Below are 20,332 nucleotides of genomic sequence, written 5' to 3' on the forward strand. Positions count from 1 at the left end.
ATCTTAGTTATAGATATGTTAACTAAATTGAATGTCTGCAAGAGAACTTAGGTCAGACTTTACCATAACAATCCCCCTGAGACTGTTTTTCTATAGTATCTTTAATGTTTATAACAACTAGCAATTGTTGTTTATTATTCAGGTATTTTTGGAGTTTGCCAAACAGCAGCTTGAGGAAGGACAGAGTGACAAAGAAGATAATGTAGAACGTACAAAATCCTTGATGAGATCCATGTCACAAGAGTCCCCGTCACATCATGCCACATCCCCTGTTAGACTCTAATGTCACATCCCCTGTAAGACTCTAATGTCACACAACCCTGTTAGACTTTAATGTCATATCCTGTGTTAGACTTTAATGTCAGTTATATAGACTATAATTTCACAGCCCCTGGTAGACTATAATGCTACATCTCCTGCCAGACCTCAATGATAACATTCAGTGTTGGACTTTAACATCACAGAGTTGTTAGAATTGTTGTAAATAAATGATTTTCAATTGTTGATTTTAATTTATACATATGCCTTATTTTTACATTTTGTTATACGGTTTTGTTATTGAGCCAGCTCAATTCATGCTTCTATATTAATTATTTACTATGATGTTTTAACCTTTTAAATGTGATCTTATGTTTAAAGAGAAATTTAACTTACATTAATATGTGTCTCATTATATTTACTTACATATAACCTTTATCAGAAATGTATTTACTACATGATGTTATGTTGATGAAGATGTATCTGTGTTAATTAAGAAGTTACTATTAAGTGTAGTTACAAAGATGGACCTGTGTTGAGGTGTTAATATTGTGTAGTTACAAAGATGGACCTGTGTTGAGGTGTTAATATTGTGTAGTTACAAAGATGGACCTGTGTTGAGGTGTTTATATTGTTTAGTTACAAAGATGGACCTGTGTTGAGGTGTTTATATTGTATAGTTACAAAGATGGACCTGTGTTGAGGTGTTTATATTGTTTAGTTACAAAGATGGACCTGTGTTGAGGTGTTTATATTGTATAGTTACAAAGATGGACCTGTGTTGACAACTCAATGTCTGTTTACAAAGATAGACATGTATTGTACATTCTATGGACAGTGGCAAATAATTATGTGACATGTCAACCATGATATAGTTTTTCCCACATTTTTCTACATATTGTAAATTATTTGAACTATTTTAAGATAAATACATATCACAAATATAATTATTTATTACTCATTTGACTTGCAAAGATTTTTGTATTTTTTTTTAAAGATTATTTTACTGCTGTTTTCTTCTTTGTCTTACATAGATAAACCTCATCTGATTTTCCTTTTACTTTCACATAGAGTTTAAATAGACAAGATATGTGAATTATTATACCTAGAACAAACAATTCTCAGGTGTTTTATTCAGATTAAATCTGTATTTAAAGTGATGGTGGGTGATAGTAAATTCATAGCTGGATTTGTTTTTGTTATGCAGATACTTCTTTGATGGGGCTTTTTTGTACTTCTTACTTTGATTTTATTTTTTTCATATAAATAAAAGTAAAAATAAGTAAAGATTTACAAGATTAAATTATTTGTCATGTTGTTTCAGTTACTAGGGCTGTCAATGAATATGTTCAGTTAAGGTTTGTTACATTATACTAATAATTGTTTCGTTACAACATCTGATATATGTTGTAATTTGGTATAATTATATAGAGGATATTGGTGTGTTGTAACAATATAAAAGTGTCTTTTTCTTCTGATTTTAATACAAGATGACAGATGCTTCATATATTCCAAACTAATCAAACTTAAACGCTTTGCAAGATGGTGTTAGAATATTATAACTTTTGCTAATTGGGCACACTATTTTGTGGCTAGATCAATCCACAAATTTGGGGTCCAACAAAATTTTATTCAGTCTATTGTAGAATTATTTATGTTTCATTATTTGCACTTTACCTTTTTTCAAAAACAGACATTTTCAAATTTAAAAAACCGTGAAAAATGTCCTTTTGACAAAAGCACAAAATTTTATACCCATGAAATTAAGTGAATTTACAGTAGTTAAGTTTATTTTAGATTGTTTAGGTTCATTGTCAAGTTTCTGGCACTAGTCACTATTGGTGTCCTACAGGAACATATATACATGTCCCCAGTAGGGTTGTGTGTGTATTTCAGTTTATTTATACTCACCACTGGTTGCCCATATGGGCAAGTCCTCCAGAAGAGTATTGGTCATTTTAGATCTTTGGAGGATAGTGCAATTATAGGTCATACAGAAAGATGCCCCAATTCCAGATGCTTCTTCTAGTTCTTTAGCGTGCTAAGAGTTTAAGCACCCATACACGAGACCTTGATTTAAAGTCTCATCCGAAAGACTGATTAGTAATTTTAGTTGGCCAGCCCGGGAATCAAACCCACAATGTTGAGAATACAAGTCTCGCACTCTAACCAATTGAGCAATGCGGGCTGGCAACCAGTAAAGCTGAAGCCCATGATTCCATGGCAGATACCAGTACTTATTAGGCTAGTGTTCCTCGGGTCTTATGTTTATTTTATAATAATTTTGATATATATACATATGTATATATATATATATATAATATATATATATAATATTATATATATTATATATATATATATATATTATATACATATATATATATATATATATATATATATATAATACTGTGCTTTTATAAACCATTTAAGTTTATTTATCTTTTGTTTTTATATTAAATAATTATATATGACATAGGTGCTATGTTTTTCTATGATAAGATTTTATTGTTAATATATTTTTATAATAAATCTGGGCTGTTCCTTATTTTCATGCTCCACCAATTCATCAAAGATGTAACTGTAGTAAAGGGACATAACTATATTCATATTGCTTGTTAATTATTGTATATGAGACCATTTGTCTTGCCAATACTGTTAAAATTATCATAAAATATTCTCTTTGACAATCAAGAACAAACTAACTATCTAGCACTCATTTACTATATACATGTATAACAGCTGTGTGAAATAAATCAATTCCCAGTCTGCTGAATTAATGTTGCTAAGATTGGGAATAAAACGTTGTTAAATAAAACTTAAAATAAAAATTAATTATAAGAACTAAGACCTTATTGTAAGAATATATGATTTTATGTTTCCCTTGTGTTTAGATTTCTAGTCATATTATGTAACAATTGTTAACTGTCAATAAGCAATCTTACACATTGATAGTAATATTTTGTTTATACTTTTTAGATTTAGAAAATTTACTTTTATTTTGCTTACACAAAAGTTACATAACTCTGATGTGCCTGTTATTTATACAAGTTCATATATATATAAGTTTAAGTTGTAGACATATCAGTTTGGGGGGTGGGGGGGGGGGGGTATAGTTCGTTATTTGTATTTTGTTATTGTTAGAAAATTGAAGACATGTAGAAGCATAATGTAGTCTGGATTTTTTTTCTTGATTTAGAGTTGACAATATATACCTGTGTCTTGTGTTTTATTTTTGTATTTTAATGTTTTACTTGATAATGTGATTCAGAATACATGTGTTTTATAAGACATATTTTATGCTTGAATTTTAAAATAATGCCTTTTCCTTAACTTGCTGTATTTGGAAATATGTTATTGATATAATTAAAATATGTGTTGTTATAAGATACATGTATACAGTTTTGTTATCATTCTAATCATGGAAATGTTTATGTCCATTGTTGCATTGAGCAAGAAACTTTACACTGATTGCTTAGTACTGGTTGGTTCCAGTTTTGTTGAGTAAGAAACTTTACTCTCATTGCTTAGTACTGACTGGTTCCAGTTTTGTTGAGTAAGAAACTTTACTCTCATTGCTTAGTACTGATTGGTTCCAGTTTTGTTGAGTAAGAAACTTTACTCTCATTGCTTAGTACTGGCTGGTTCCAGTTTTGTTGAGTAAGAAACTTTACTCTCATTGCTTAGTACTGATTGGTTCCAGTTTTGTTGAGTAAGAAACTTTACACTCATTGCTTAGTACTGATTGGTTCCAGTTTTGTTGAGTAAGAAACTTTACTCTCATTACTTAGGACTGGTTGGTTCGAGTTTTGTTGAGTAAGAAACTTTACTCTCATTGCTTAGTAACTGGTTGGTTCGAGTTTTTTGTTGAGTAAGAAATGGTTCAGTTTATTGAGTAAGAACTTTACACTCATTACTTAGGACCGGTTGGTTCGAGTTTTGTTGAGTAAGAAACTTTACTCTCATTGCTTAGTACTGATTGGTTCCAGTTTTGTTGAGTAAGAAACTTTACACTCATTACTTAGGACTGGTTGGTTCGAGTTTTGTTGAGCAAGAAACTTTACTCTCATTGCTTAGTACTGATTGGTTTTCCAGTTTTGTTGAGTAAGAAACTTTACTCTCATTGCTTAGTACTGATTGGTTCGAGTTTTCTTGAGTAAGAAACTTTACACTCATTACTTAGGACCGGTTGGTTCGAGTTTTGTTGAGTAAGAAACTTTACTCTCATTGCTTAGTACTGATTGGTTCCAGTTTTGTTGAGTAAGAAACTTTACACTCATTGCTTAGTACTGGTTGGTTCCAGTTTTGTTGAGTAAGAAACTTTACTCTCATTGCTTAGTACTGACTGGTTCCAGTTTTGTTGAGTAAGAAACTTTACTCTCATTGCTTAGTACTGTCTGGTTCCAGTTTTGTTGAGTAAGAAACTTTACACTGATTGCTTAGTACTGGTTGGTTCCAGTTTTGTTGAATAACTTTCAGTCATTGCTTAGTACTGTCTGGTTCCAGTTTTGTTGAGTAAGAAACTTTACTCTCATTGCTTAGTACTGACTGATTCCAGTTTTGTTGAGTAAGAAACTTTACTCTCATTGCTTAGTACTAACTGGTTCCAGTTTTGTTGAGTAAGAAACTTTACTCTCATTGCTTAGTACTGATTGGTTCCAGTTTTGTTGAGTAAGAAACTTTACACTCATTGCTTAGTACTGGCTGGTTCCAGTTTTGTTGAGTAAGAAACTTTACACTCATTGCTTAGTACTGATTGGTTCCAGTTTTGTTGAGTAAGAAACTTTACTCTCATTGCTTAGTACTGGTTGGTTCGAGTTTTGTTGAGTAAGAAACTTTACTCTCATTGCTTAGTACTGATTGGTTCGAGTTTTGTTGAGTAAGAAACTTTACTCTCATTGCTTAGTACTAACTGGTTCCAGTTTTGTTGAGTAAGAAACTTTACTCTCATTGCTCAGTACTGATTGGTTCCAGTTTTGTTGAGTAAGAAACTTTACACTCATTGCTTAGTACTGGCTGGTTCCAGTTTTGTTGAGTAAGAAACTTTACACTCATTGCTTAGTACTGGCTGGTTCCAGTTTTGTTGAGTAAGAAACTTTACTCTCATTGCTAAGTACTGATTGGTTGCAGTTTTGTTGAGTAAGAAACTTTACTCTCATTGCTTAGTACTGGCTGGTTCCAGTTTTGTTGAGTAAGAAACTTTACTCTGATTGCTTAGTACTGATTGGTTCCAGTTTTGTTGAGTAAGAAACTTTACTCTCATTACTTAGGACTGGTTGGTTCCAGTTTTGTTGAGTAAGAAACTTTACTCTCATTGCTTAGTACTGATTGGTTCCAGTTTTGTTGAGTAAGAAACTTTACAGTCATTGCTTAGTACTGACTGGTTCCAGTTTTGTTGAGTAAGAAACTTTACTCTCATTGCTTAGGACTGGTTGGTTCGAGTTTTGTTGAGTAAGAAACTTTCAATCATTGCATAGTACTGACTGGTTCCAGTTTTGTTGAGTAAGAAACTTTACTGTCATTGCTTAGTACTGATTGGTTTCCAGTTTTGTTGAGCAAGAAACTTTACTCTCATTGCTTAGTACTGACTGGTTCCAGTTTTGTTGAGTAAGAAACTTTACTCTCATTGCTTAGTACTGACTGGTTCCAGTTTTGTTGAGTAAGAAACTTTACTCTCATTGCTTAGGACTGGTTGGTTCGAGTTTTGTTGAGTAAGAAACTTTACTCTCATTACTTAGGACTGGTTGGTTCCAGTTTTGTTGAGCAAGAAACTTTACTCTCATTACTTAGGACTGGTTGGTTCCAGTTTTGTTGAGTAAGAAACTTTACTCTCATTGCTTAGTACTGATTGGTTCCAGTTTTGTTGAGTAAGAAACTTTACACTCATTGCTTAGTACTGACTGGTTCCAGTTTTGTTGAGTAAGAAACTTTACACTCATTGCTTAGTACTGACTGGTTCCAGTTTTGTTGAGTAAGAAACTTTACTCTCATTGCTTAGTACTGGCTGGTTCCAGTTTTGTTGAGTAAGAAACTTTACTCTCATTGCTTAGTACTGATTGGTTCCAGTTTTGTTGAGTAAGAAACTTTACTCTCATTGCTTAGTACTGGTTGGTTCCAGTTTTGTTGAGTAAGAAACTTTACTCTCATTGCTTAGTACTGACTGGTTCCAGTTTTGTTGAGTAAGAAACTTTACTCTCATTGCTTAGTACTGACTGGTTCCAGTTTTGTTGAGTAAGAAACTTTACTCTCATTGCTTAGTACTGTCTGGTTCCAGTTTTGTTGAGTAAGAAACTTTACACTCATTGCTTAGTACTGACTGGTTCCAGTTTGTTGTGTAAGAAACTTTACACTCATTGCTCAGTACTGACTGGTTCCAGTTTTGTTGAGTAAGAAACTTTACACTCATTGCTTAGTACTGACTGGTTCCAGTTTTGTTGAGTAAGAAACTTTACTCTCATTGCTTAGTACTGTCTGGTTCCAGTTTTGTTGAGTAAGAAACTTTACACTCATTGCTTAGTACTGATTGGTTCCAGTTTTGTTGAGTAAGAAACTTTACTCTGATTGCTTAGTACTGATTGGTTCCAGTTTTGTTGAGTAAGAAACTTTACTCTCATTGCTTAGTACTAACTGGTTCCAGTTTTGTTGAGTAAGAAACTTTACTCTGATTGCTTAGTACTGATTGGTTCCAGTTTTTGTTGAGTAAGAAACTTTACACTCATTGCTTAGTACTGGCTGGTTCCAGTTTTGTTGAGTAAGAAACTTTACACTCATTGCTTAGTACTGATTGGTTCCAGTTTTGTTGAATAAGAAACTTTACTCTCATTGCTTAGTTCTGATTGGTTCCAGTTTTGTTGAGTAAGAAACTTTACTCTCATTGCTTAGTACTGACTGGTTCCAGTTTTGTTGAGTAAGAAACTTTACTCTGATTGCTTAGTACTGATTGGTTCCAGTTTTGTTGAGTAAGAAACTTTACACTCATTGCTTAGTACTAACTGGTTCCAGTTTTGTTGAGTAAGAAACTTTACTCTCATTGCTCAGTACTGATTGGTTCCAGTTTTGTTGAGTAAGAAACTTTACACTCATTGCTTAGTACTGGCTGGTTCCAGTTTTGTTGAGTAAGAAACTTTACACTCATTGTTTAGTACTGACTGGTTCCAGTTTTGTTTGAGCAAGAAACTTTACTCTCATTGTTTAGTACTGGTTGGTTCCAGTTTTGTTGAGTAAGAAACTTTACACTCATTGCTTAGTACTGATTGGTTCGAGTTTTGTTGAGTAAGAAACTTTACACTCATTGCTTAGTACTGATTGGTTCCAGTTTTGTTGAGTAAGAAACTTTACTCTCATTGCTCAGTACTGATTGGTTCCAGTTTTGTTGAGTAAGAAACTTTACACTCATTGCTTAGTACTGGCTGGTTGCAGTTTTGTTGAGTAAGAAACTTTACTCTCATTGCTTAGTACTAACTGGTTCCAGTTTTGTAGAGTAAGAAACTTTACTCTCATTGCTCAGTACTGATTGGTTCCAGTTTTGTTGAGTAAGAAACTTTACTCTCATTGCTCAGTACTGATTGGTTCCAGTTTTGTTGAGCAAGAAACTTTACTCTCATTGCTTAGTACTAACTGGTTCCAGTTTTGTTGAGTAAGAAACTTTACTCTCATTGCTTAGTACTAACTGGTTCCAGTTTTGTTGAGTAAGAAACTTTACTCTCATTGCTCAGTACTGATTGGTTCCAGTTTTGTTGAGTAAGAAACTTTACACTCATTGCTTAGTACTGGCTGGTTCCAGTTTTGTTGAGTAAGAAACTTTACTCTCATTGCTAAGTACTGATTGGTTGCAGGAACGGATATAAACTTGTGATAGATTTCTACAAGTGGAAAACAATTTAAAAGTCTTAAAAACATTAACAATAAAGACACCAACAATATTATACAAACATTTAAAGGGAGACTCTGGCAAAATTTTCATTTCTTCATTTTGAATTTTTCATTCATTATTCTGTACATGGCCTCAAAATGAATATACTAGGCAGTCGCAGGAACTATAATGTATTAAATGATAGTTTTCTAACCTGACCCACATGGGCCAGGTAAGAGTGTTAAGATTTTTTAATAGCTGTCAAAGAGAACTTTGGAAACGTTAAAGAACATGTCAAATGAATGACTTAGACTCGTTTCAATCATACAATATCCACAGTACGTGTATCTGTTATTGTAACTTCCTGAGTTTGTTCAAGTCACAAAAACCTACTCCTCCTAAATTTTGTTCATTATAATTATATAGATATTTTTACGATTCAAACCAAAAAAAAATATTTAGAATTTAATACAGAAATTCATGCTGTGCTTTTAAAAATTCCATTTTAGCGTGATTTGAGTTCATAATATCATTTTAATATTTTTGCCATTAATTTGTATGAGTATCCCTTTAATGTTGTAGTTTAATACATTGCTAAAATACTCAATTCCATTAGCATTTTATATTTCTATAAAAATGAAAACATAATACCAAATTGTACAACCATACGTCCAGAACTGACCCTTTTTTTTACAAAAGAAATGTTTTGAAATAAAACCATGTTGGAAACAAATGATATAAAAGCAATAAACTTATCCATGCACATGGAATATGCTCTAAACACAACACCCTTAAATATATAAATGTAGTTATATAAGTGTTTGTTGAATATAAGTCATTTACAAATGCAACATTGATAGAATATAGGCCTACTTCAACATTGCTAAATGTTTTAAACAAAATTAGATCTAAATATTGTCCTAAATGTATATAGCATGTTAGTGGTTAAAGCCCTATCTTTATTGTATATTTCAAAGCCATGGCGTAAACACTAAAGTCGGGAATGTACATTAAAAAAGATAGACCTCTCTTGTAAAAGTTTTTTTTTCTTTCTTTTTTTTTGTATGTGATATATATTTCTTAAATAACAGAGAAAACATCATAATTATACATCATTATACATGAAGACGATATAAAAACTCCTGCAATACATTCACTGATTAAAACATAAAAATGTTTGAATTCAGTTCTTCAAATATTCTTCTGTTTTGTTAACGGGATATTATCTTGAAGTATTTATTCAGAATAGAGAAAAAACGGAACTCCCAAAACAAAGTCATGAAAGAATGCCCAAAACGTAAACACTGAAAATGTTGCAGACACTGTTTAATAGAACCCGTTATTTGACGCTGCTGATAATTGCAAGCTAGGCCCACCGTTGTAGGAGCACATTTGTCTCGGAGCACATTTGTCTTACGTAAGACCGATGCGGTCGCATTTGTCCCACATGAGACAAATGGGACCTCAAATGTCTACCCCAAAAAACTCATTTGTGTGAAAATGTGCTCCGATCAAGTTTTTTAAGGGACAAGAAAGCACATTTGTCTCATGCGTTTTTAAGGGACAAGAAAGCACATTTGTCTCATGTCATTTTTATAAATTATTTGTCACATATTTTCCCACGACAGAAATTCTTTTTTTAGAATTGAGGTTCGCCGTTTTACCACATGCCAATTGTAATCAATAATTGGTTTGCTTATGCTTTCTTTACGAAAACCTGAAGTGAACTATTAATTATTATATCTCTAATTCAAGAAATTGATTGGCGTACACTGAAACATACTAAATCCCGTTCAAGATGGTATGTTGACAGCGCGATGGCACGATGGTACTGAAAACGCGATGGAGCGATGGTGAAAACGCAATGGTACGAACGTGAAACAACGATTTTACGATGGTGTAACAACGATTGTACGATGGTGAAACAACGAAGGCTCAATGATGAAAACCTGATGGTCATATGGTGAAAGACGATGTTACGATGGTGAAAATACGATGGTACGATATGATGAAACTGCGATGGCATGGTGATGAAAACGATATTATTTCCCCCTATCGTGTCATCGTATTATCGTGATTTCACCATCGTGCCATCGTGTTTTAATCAGCGTACCATCGTACCATCTCAATTTCACCTTTGTACCATTGGGATAGCTGTTCAGGGAGACAAAAATGTTACTTATGTCCAAACGGAACATTGATGTACATTGTCGATCTCACCCGTGCAATATCGTGAACACTGGTCACTCGTTCTTTGTTGTACTTATCCAATTGTTGTGTTTGTTATGTATGATTCTATATGAGAGAGATATCCATTGGTTCTTTTAAATATGTTTTACTTCTGCGCACTGTTTGCTTTTCCTGTCCCGCTCACTCTTTACAGTCGGACGTTTAGTAAAACTAGTTAATTTAACATAAGATATACTTCTTACTTTATATTTCAATTTATATTGAAATACTTTATATAAGTAAAGATCTTTAATTCTTCGTTATAACAGACGCTGTGGTTAGTAGTAGCCCCTAACCGCTGTAGGTTCGACACATACACGGGGCGTCGAAGATATTACCGAATTTATCTTTCATGTAAATAAAGGGAGGTAATAAGTAATTTTATTTCGATGAAGTCTAAGCCATATTTTTCAATAAGAAATGAATTATATATTTTTAAGATTACTTTCATTTGCAGTACATCTTTAACATATTCTTGGATGTTTGGAAATTGTTTTAGAAGAATAATTATTTACATATTTAAAATTTCACTTAAGTTTTGTTACATCCTTAATTACAACATACGGGATCTTTAAAATATAAAGAAAATCCTTCTTGTAATGAAAAAGTTAGAGTAAAACAATATTTTACACTGAGTAATAATCATTGCTGCAAGATTTATGACACTTGTTATGTATGGTGTGGGTAATGTATGTCATTTTTATGTACGGTGTGGCTAAGGTATATAATTTTCATGTGCGGTATGGGTTATGTATGTAATTTTCATGTACGGTATGGGTAATGTATGTTATTTTCATGTACGGTGTGGCTAAGGTATGTAATTTTCATGTGCGGTATGGGTTATGTATGTAATTTTCATGTACGGTATGGGTAATGTATGTTATTTTCATGTACGGTGTGGCTAAGGTATGTAATTTTCATGTACGGTATAGGTCATGTATGTAATTTTCATGTGCGGTATGGGTAATGTATGTAATTTTCATGTACGGTATGTGTTATGTATGTTATTTTCATGTACGGTGTGGCTAAGGTATGTAATTTTCATGTACGGTATGGGTAATGTATGTCATTTTCATGTGCGGTATATGTCATGTATGCAATTTTCATGTACGGTATGGGTAATGTATGTCATTTTCATGTACGGTATGGGCCATGTATGTAATTTTCATGTGCGGTATGGGTAATGTATGTAATTTTCATGTACGGTATGGGTAATGTATATTATTTTCATGTACGGTGTGGCTAAGGTATGTAATTTTCATGTACGGTATGGGTAATGTATGTTTTTTTCATGTACGGTGTGGCTTAGGTATGTAATTTTCAAGTACGGTATGGGTCATGTATGTCATTTTCATTTACGGTGTGGCTAATGTATGTAATTTTCATGTGCGGTGTGGCTAATGTATGTAATGAACACATAATGTTAAACCACTTTGATATTTTTTCCTTTACATAGAAACTAAATATATTGGAGAATTAATTAAAAAAAACGGCAACAAAAAAAAAGCAACAAAAAAACACCATTTTATTAGCGCCACTTGAGGTTTAATATGAGTACACTTTTTCTCGAGCTGTTGTTTAACAGATAACGTACGATACATAATTATTCCGGTTTACTTTTGACTCTTAATTAAGACCTTTTCAATAAGTCATCGATTCCTTCCAATTGTTTTAGCAGCAATCATTTAGATATGTTTGGCATTTTTTAAAAACTATTCGACGCCATTAAGATAAACAGATTTTAGTGTAACTAACTTAACATTAAATTTGTACAGCCTTCTTGAATACGACTGTTCTCTACAGCGAATATGTTTTATTTGCTATAATACAAAGCCACGTGGAGTATATACCTCTATATTCTGTGAGAGTTTAAACACATGAAATAAACCAGTACAGTGCTTTAATCGGATAAAAAATATTTGTAGAACTTATTTTGAAAAAGTCTGTTTTACGTTTTATGAGTGAAAAGTCAAGACAGACTAAATTAACAACATTAACTGTTAAATATCGATTATAAAGAAAACAATATGGCAAAGGAGAAATTACACAATGTTGATACTGAGGAACAATTAGAGCCTTTAAACACAGAAACTGGATCTAAAAAACCCTTAAAGAAGCGACAAGCATGGGATTCTAAATGGCAGTATATATTTATGGTGATCAGTTATGCTGTGGGATTAGGAAATGTTTGGAGATTTCCGTATTTAGTCCAGCAACACGGCGGTGGTATGTCTATTTTAATCTACCCTGCTAATTGCAATACGCATGCGTTTCCTTGGAAACGCTTCTAAATAATTATTTACTAGAAAATGCTGTTGCAAATGGACTGATTTCGTTCTACAGCAATATCAATTTATATTATATTTGTAGTTTGCGCCATCTTTACAAACCTCGCCGTAATACTCTGTTAAAATCGATGGATACTTGTGTGTATGGTGACCGATTTTATAAAATATGCAGAGCTTTTGTGTTTATAAACACGTGTTAAATTACACGTTTTCTCCAAGATTTATAAAATGTTGATTATATCTGTAAAAATGGCGCGTAAATATTGTGTGTTTTTATACATATACGTTAATAAGTCATTGAAGACAAGATAGTGAAATCTAAACATTCTAATAATAATAATCAAGTTTAAACGTACGAAGTATAATATTACATTAATTGACACTTAATATTACAACGAGAAATAAGTGCATTTCGTCATATATTTGGCTTCATTTCAAGTTTAATTAAAACCAGATTTGCTAAAATTATATGCAAAATGTTAACATTTTACAGATTTTGTGTTACTTTAATGTACCGTTTAATGAATGATGTTAATAACATACCTTTAACAATAACCATATATCATTAAACATTCTTGGGTGACACTAATTGTGCCTGTTTTTTTTTACATTAGGTTAACAAACTTAAAATCAACAACAACAACAACAACAAAACACACACTAAAGTCAAATCTAAGCTGTCACAAAAACTATATTAAATATAAGTAAGCTAATGAGTGTAGCTCATGAAAGCAACGTGCATAAAATGATACACCAATCAAAACTCGTGCAGAACATCATCTTTCTGTAAATGAAACGAGCAATTTATATCTGTACTTTAACGTGATCTTCACCAATGTCATACTTGTTATTAATTCCATACGCATGTATAAATGTTCCTTATATTTAGATTGTGTATCATTTTCTACACAGACAATAAAAAGCAGAATATATATTTCCTAGAACTGTGGTACAGGATAGATTGATAAGCCACCGAGATTTTACACCACACCAACACGTGGAATTATTTTCCTAGAGTCACAATATATCACGGCTGAAGCATCAGCGTTCCTATCTTAAACACGTGCACGCATGTTTGACCTTGATACTGAAATATTGAAACCTCAGGCTACACATTGGCACAATAAACAACAACTATTAATTAAACTGGTGTAAATTTACATACTTTAAACTAAGATTGATTAAAGAAAAAGAATAGCATTTTTGACATTCTTCTCTAAATCGTTTTTTATGTATATAGGTTTGTGTTTATTAGTAAACATTTGCAAATATAAACACTAAAACAGTTTAGTGTTTGAAAACTGTCGGTTAACTAGACTGGTTAAATTTAGCTGATTTACCCAAGTAAATGTGTTATAAGTCATTTGATATGCTGCCATTCTATTTCCAAAAATAGATAAATACAGAATCCCTAAAGAAAGCCCAACACGGCAAAATTGAAAATGTTGCAGGCTCGGTTTGATTGAGCCTGTTCATGGACGGTACTGGAAAGTGCAAGTTACCGTCCACGCCCCCTAGCACCGGCTTAAGCAGAATTCAACATTTAAACATGAAATAGTAAAATTTTGAATTCAGAAACATCCGCAGATGTGTTCATACGGCGGTTATCATGGAACCTTCAATGTGACACTTCCGTGCCATTCCATGAAAAGCGGCGTATGGTCCCCAAGTAATAAAAAGCGTGTGCCCTAAACGAGAAAACAATGGGCGGAACTAAATAAAATGGAATTTTGAAAGGGGATCAGAGGTTATGAAGCCTGCGTATCACAGATAAGACGTCAAAAGACAAATTTAAAAAGCAGGCAACATATCCTAAGGGTGATTCAACATTATTAGTCCCCTACCGGTTTACCGGAGGGGACTTTAGGTTTACCCTCCGTCCGTCTGTCCGTCCGTCCGTCAGTCCGTCCGTCTGTCCGTCCGTCAGTCCGTCCGTCCACAAAACTGGATCCCGCGATAACGCAAAAAGTACTGAAAATATTTTAATGAAACTTGATATATGGATAGATGGCAGTATGGAGATTATGCACGTCTTTTTCTTTTCTTCCTATGTTGAAAATTCTGGTTGCTATGGCAACAAATAGACTGAAAATATGGCAAATTTTACACATAACCTTGATCCCGCGATAACGCAAAAAGTACTGAAAATATTTTTATGAAACTTGATATATGGATAGATGGCAGTATGGAGATTATGCACATCTTTTTCTTTTCTTCCTATGTTGAAAATTCTGGTTGCTATGGCAACAAATAGACTGAAAATATGGCAAGTTTTACACATAACCTGGATCCAGTGATAACACAAAAAGTACTGAAAATATGTTTATGAAACTTGACATATGGGTAGATGGCAGTATGGAAATTATGCACATCCTTTTTTATCTTCCTATGTTGAAAATTCTGGTTGCTATGGCAACAAATAGACTGAATTTCAAGATTTCTGATTCTAGTTTTTAAGTTTTTTCACTATAAGTTCTTTATTTCTTAAGGTATTTTCTTCAAACTTTAAATATAAGTTGCTTGTCATCAACCACATCATATGTGACAAGGTTTACAACTCTAGCACAAAATTTATCAGAATTACCTCCCTTGAACTTAAAATTTTCATGAAAAAACATTGTTTTTTTTAATAACTTCTTTTTCTGAATGTATCTACTTCAAACTTCATATAAATGTTTCTTATTGTCACTCAACATTTATGAGTGTTCAATACTCTAGCAAGACTATTTCCAGAATTATGCCCCTTTTGAACTTAGACTTTTTTTTGAGAAATTGGTAATTTTTACTCCAACTTCTTCAATCATGATAGGATTTTAAAAATGTTATATTTTGATAACAGGGATGTTTAAAAAATAACTTTAGAGTGTCCTTCAGTCCGTCTGTCTGTACATAAAAACTGTTTCCTGTGATCACTTTTAAAGAACTTTTTCAACAAATTTACTTAAAATACGAACCTAAGTGAATGGCCAATGGCCCTTCAGAATGTTGCTTGGGCTCTTACCGGTAGGGGACTTATGGATTGCTTGCAATACTATGATAATTGCTTGTTCAAGTAGGAATATTGGAACCACCCAACTAGAAAATGCCGAAAAGTAGAAACTAAAAATACTACAAGCACAACAATAATGTCGTGCTGAACGATCTTCAAATACCAAACACTAATCTATAATTATATCTTAGTGAGCATTTACAAAAAAATTATTGTTTTTGCATTATTTTGTCCACTAGAATGTAGGGTATTTCAAATAAATCGTACACATTTACTGATGAGCTGAAAATCGGCTACATTAGACTAGTCAGGCGAACAATGATATCAAATGATTTCAAACACTACATCGGTTAGTGTTTAAAGTAACATTTACGAATGGCTGTGCTTATAAACAATAATCTCAACAATTATATCAAGAATGGCGCAGTCTTTGATTCTATTTTATTTAATGTTTGAAATTTTTTCTTCATCTAAATTGTCGATTAATTAAACTGACTAATAGGTAGCCGGTTTACTAAACTAAACGTGTTGCCATTCCTATAAAATACTGCAATTCTATTGGACAACAATGATTTCAAACATAGATTACCGACAAAGGTCAGTTCAAATTGTCACCGAATACCGTTCTTGTTGTTGTTCATTTTATTCATTGTGTAAGGTTAAGCGAATACATTAATATAATTAAGTTACGGTACACGGGTAGTTAGAGATAATGTAGTTAAAATAGTACATTGTATGTCTTATATATGGCGGATATCCCGAGTGAGAAGGGGGTCATGACCCCTCCTCGGATTTGGTTATTATGTTTAAACCTTTGAAATATGAAATTGAACTTGCATATTTCTTGAAAATCTTACTCATAACCCCTCTGAAAAACAACAACATTAAAATTCATAACGCCCCCTGAAATATGGAATGTCTCTTGTTCTGGATCCTCACCTGGTAAGATGATTTTAAATCATTGTCCAAAACCATGTTGAACCCAGACCTATGGTTTCTTCAATCAAAAGAATCCCTGCTATTTTAATAGAAAATAAAAACCGCTCGTAAATTGACACTTGTAAAGGGCAATTATACTTTAGAGCAGCTAGACAGGAGTTCTGCTTCCTTTCTTCACGAGGACAATGTCCGCTGATGATCAAGTTGATAAAATCTAAACAACCCAGTATCTTCAGTGAATGATGAATGAATGATAAAAAGTTTAACCTCATGGCTTTCAGTTCGAACAGCAATGTTGTGTAGTCTTTTTCATAGTAAAGTAATGTCGTGCAATTCAAGTAATTCAAGCAACCTTTTGGCATTGAAGCGGTGTTGTTTAGCCTTTGGACATGTGTAGCCCTATTGGTATTAAGTAGTGTACCTTTTGACATAAACGTGGTGTTGTGTAGCATTTCTTTCAGTGAGCACGTGTAGTAAATATTTGCATGAACTATGTCAGTTTATAATTTATTAACTTCTTTAAAGTAGTTAACATGTGTTATTCTAATATACTGTATACTAATAAATACTCAAAAAATTGTATGTTTGCGGAAATCATCTGAAGTTAATTACCGGTCTAATTGACAAATCGTTTACAATGTTTAACCTTTACTGTAATACAATTGACATTGTATATGAAGGCCAGCTGAACGTTTCTATATGAACGCTATCTCCTACAGGAAATATGTCAGTGCCGAAATGACATGCAAATACGAAATTAAATTATTGTTCTTCTGCACGTGCACAATACATGCTCGAATATCGAGAATGGTGGTATTTGAAGAAGTCAATGATATTCTAACAGAATGTTTCTGAATGTCAATATGACGTTGATAAAAGACACAGCACCAAATTTCATGATGTGTTTATTCAGACAATTATACAAATATTTAAAACTAAATGTAATTTTTTAAAAATATCATTACACAACATTGATTAAAACATATACTCAGCTAAAGTGTGAACTTATATTAATAGAGTAATAAATTCTTAATATAAACCGTAATAAAAAAACCCTTTAAATTGTAATCGAAATAGTTGATTATGTTAAGTTTTAGATAGTAGTTAATGCTTATTTAAAATTAAGAGTATGTTTGAATCTTCACATCGTGCGAATGTGATAAATTGCATTTAATGACAAATTTAGTGTCAGTTAATTAATTAAATGTAGCAAAGAATTTGAAAAATGAAACGATGTCATTCAAACACTTATTTTTGTTGTGATACGTTAAAAAATATATTAAATTCATGTATATGGCATAGACCATAGTTAACTTATACACATATAAACTGTAAATGATGTTTAAATATTTCATATTTTATTTTCAATTCTTCTATTAAACAAGTAAACGACAATCTAGTCAGGAAATTTAGACCATTGTAAACGAAAATGTTGCCCGGCTTTTATTCGCATTGTAAACGAAAATGTTGTCCGGTTGATGTAGTCCGGCTTTTTATTTGCATTTTTAAGCATGTCTTTTATTCGCAACGTGAACGAAAATGGTGTTCGACTATTTATTTGCATTGTAAACGAAAATGTTGTCCGTTTGATATAGTCCGGCTTTTTAATTGCATTGTAAACGAAAATGTAGTCCGGCTTTTTAATTGCATTGTAAACGAAAATGTAGTCCGGCTTTTTATTCGCATTGTAAACGAAAATGTAGTCCGGCTTTTTATTCGCATTGTTAACGAAACCGTAGTCCGGCTTTTTATTCGCATTGTAAACGAAACTGTAGTCCGGCTTTTTATTCGCATTGTAAACGAAAATGAAGTCCGGCTTTTAATTCGCATTGTAAACGAAACTGTAGTCCGGCTTTTTATTCGCATTGTAAACGAAAATGAAGTCCGGCTTTTTATTCGCATTGTAAACGAAACTGTAATCCGGCTTTTTATTCGCATTGTAAAAGACCGGCTCTTTATTCACATTGTAAACGAAATGTAGTCTGGCTTTTTATTCGCATTGTAAACGAAACTGTAGTCCGGCTTTTTATTCGCATTGTAAAAGACCGGCTTTTTATTCACATTGTAAACGAAATGTAGTCCGGCTTTTTATTCGCAATGTATTTGGCTATTATCTACAATAGGTCATCATATTACAACCACTTATCATTTATTGACGTTATTGAGTTGTAATCTGATATAAAGAAATCATAACATGCAATAAAGGCCTAATAGGAACAAGAGGTTTGATGAGTATAATGGTGTATTTGCATGTGAAAAAAAGAAAAAGATAATAATCAAGTTGGACTGTGCCCAAAAGTTTGTTTTAATGTCAGATCTTTTGTTTTTAAATGTATTTAATCTGATTGAGTTTGTGAATTAGATAACTTTTAGAAATTTTCCCATATAGAAACACTATTAAAAAAGTTTTTTATTTGCACGTACAAAGTTGCAGAAAGGGCTGACTATATCTGTCAATATTTACAATAAATAAAAGCGCCTATATACATTGTATAATGTTTGATACGAACGCATTAATTAATTACACATAATCAGCAAAAATTTTCAAATATGGAAAAGTTAAAACTTTGGCTTTTAAAGCGAAAATGTACAAATAATTTTAGACACTGTTTAAACGACTATGTTTGCATTGTCTTCAATATGAAAGGTTTATGCGTGACGATAGTTAAAATCCCACCAAATTAAATCTCCACTGAATTCACTGAATTTAGTATCATCATATGTTAATATAAACGCCGCCGTTCTGTAAGAACTTTGCATATTTTAATGTTCAGATGACATTTAACGCTAGCCTTATGGCGGTAAAAGATGCTACTAATATAACAGTGAAGGTACACACACTCCGTCGTCATCGTCAACTCCCCCCACCCTCCCCCCCAAAAAAAACCAAAACATTTTTCTCTCTCAAAACATGAATCTTGGTCTACATTGTTCAGTCAGATCTTATATTGAATCTAAATCAGCGCAATCAGAGTTTCTTTGTATTCTATAATTATTTTTATCGAGTTGAACGTTAGAGTTTTTAAAAGAAAAACAAATTAAAATTCATTTATTTTCTCGTTTCAGGAGCGTTTTTAATACCATACCTAATCATGTTGTTCGCAGAAGGAATGCCTATACTGTATTTAGAGTTTGCTATTGGACAAAAAATGCAGAAAGGGACTGTTATAGTATGGAACGAGATAAACCCGCTTTTAGGCGGAATCGGACTAGCAAGCGCCGTGACGTCATTTAACGTTGCTATATATTATAACGCCATTATCATGTGGTGTTTCTTTTATCTTTTCCACTCATTCCAAAGCCCACTTCCATGGGCTTCCTGTCCAACAGAATTTAACGAGGCTGAAAATAAAACCATTGAGGTGGAAGAATGCGTAAAAGGTGGATCTACGTCATATTTCTGGTACAGGAACGCGCTTGACGTCTCGCCGAGCTTGTCGTCACCTGACGGTATTAAATGGAAGATGTTGCTCTGTCTCATATTTGCCTGGTGTATTGTCTATGCTTGCATATGGAAGGGAATTAAGTCATCTGGGAAGGTAATTCATGTATTCCTCTAACAGTAACTAAATACATAATACCTTATTTAATGAATTCTAATTAGTATTTGATCTTATAAAGAGGTCAGTTGTTTAGACAAAACGACAGTCTATACTAGAGTTCCTTACTCCGTATTTTTATAAATGTTTGAACATACACAAATGTATTAAGTTTCTGTGACTGTTGATACTATAGCTTGCCAGTCCCGCATTCTGCACGTACTTTTCATGTATATATTTG

The 20,332-nt window shown here is 32.8% G+C and overlaps 2 protein-coding genes across 5 annotated transcripts in view; both read left to right on the top strand.

The window, feature by feature from the left end:
* LOC132743235 (cholesterol transporter ABCA5-like) overlaps positions 1-1,224 on the top strand; it is a 44,000-nt gene extending 42,776 nt beyond the window's left edge. For all 4 annotated transcript variants that reach the window (XM_060731769.1, XM_060731768.1, XM_060731770.1 and 1 more), the window contains exon 32: positions 143-1,224. In XM_060731769.1, the coding sequence (XP_060587752.1) occupies positions 143-283 (141 nt within the window). In that variant the 3' untranslated portion in view covers positions 284-1,224. The remainder of the gene's footprint in view (positions 1-142) is intronic.
* A 10,930-nt stretch (positions 1,225-12,154) lies between these two features.
* On the top strand, positions 12,155-20,091 carry LOC132743250 (sodium- and chloride-dependent transporter XTRP3-like; the record flags this gene model as incomplete). Its single annotated transcript, XM_060731785.1, has 2 exons — positions 12,155-12,562; positions 19,619-20,091. Coding segments are annotated over exons 1-2 (672 nt in total), but the record flags the coding sequence as incomplete, so codon positions are not given.
* Positions 20,092-20,332: the final 241 nt, after the last annotated feature.

Source organism: Ruditapes philippinarum, unplaced genomic scaffold, assembly GCF_026571515.1.
Source record: "Ruditapes philippinarum isolate M1 unplaced genomic scaffold, ASM2657151v2 ctg3459_1_1_1_1, whole genome shotgun sequence".
NCBI classification, from domain to species: Eukaryota; Metazoa; Mollusca; class Bivalvia; order Venerida; family Veneridae; genus Ruditapes; species Ruditapes philippinarum.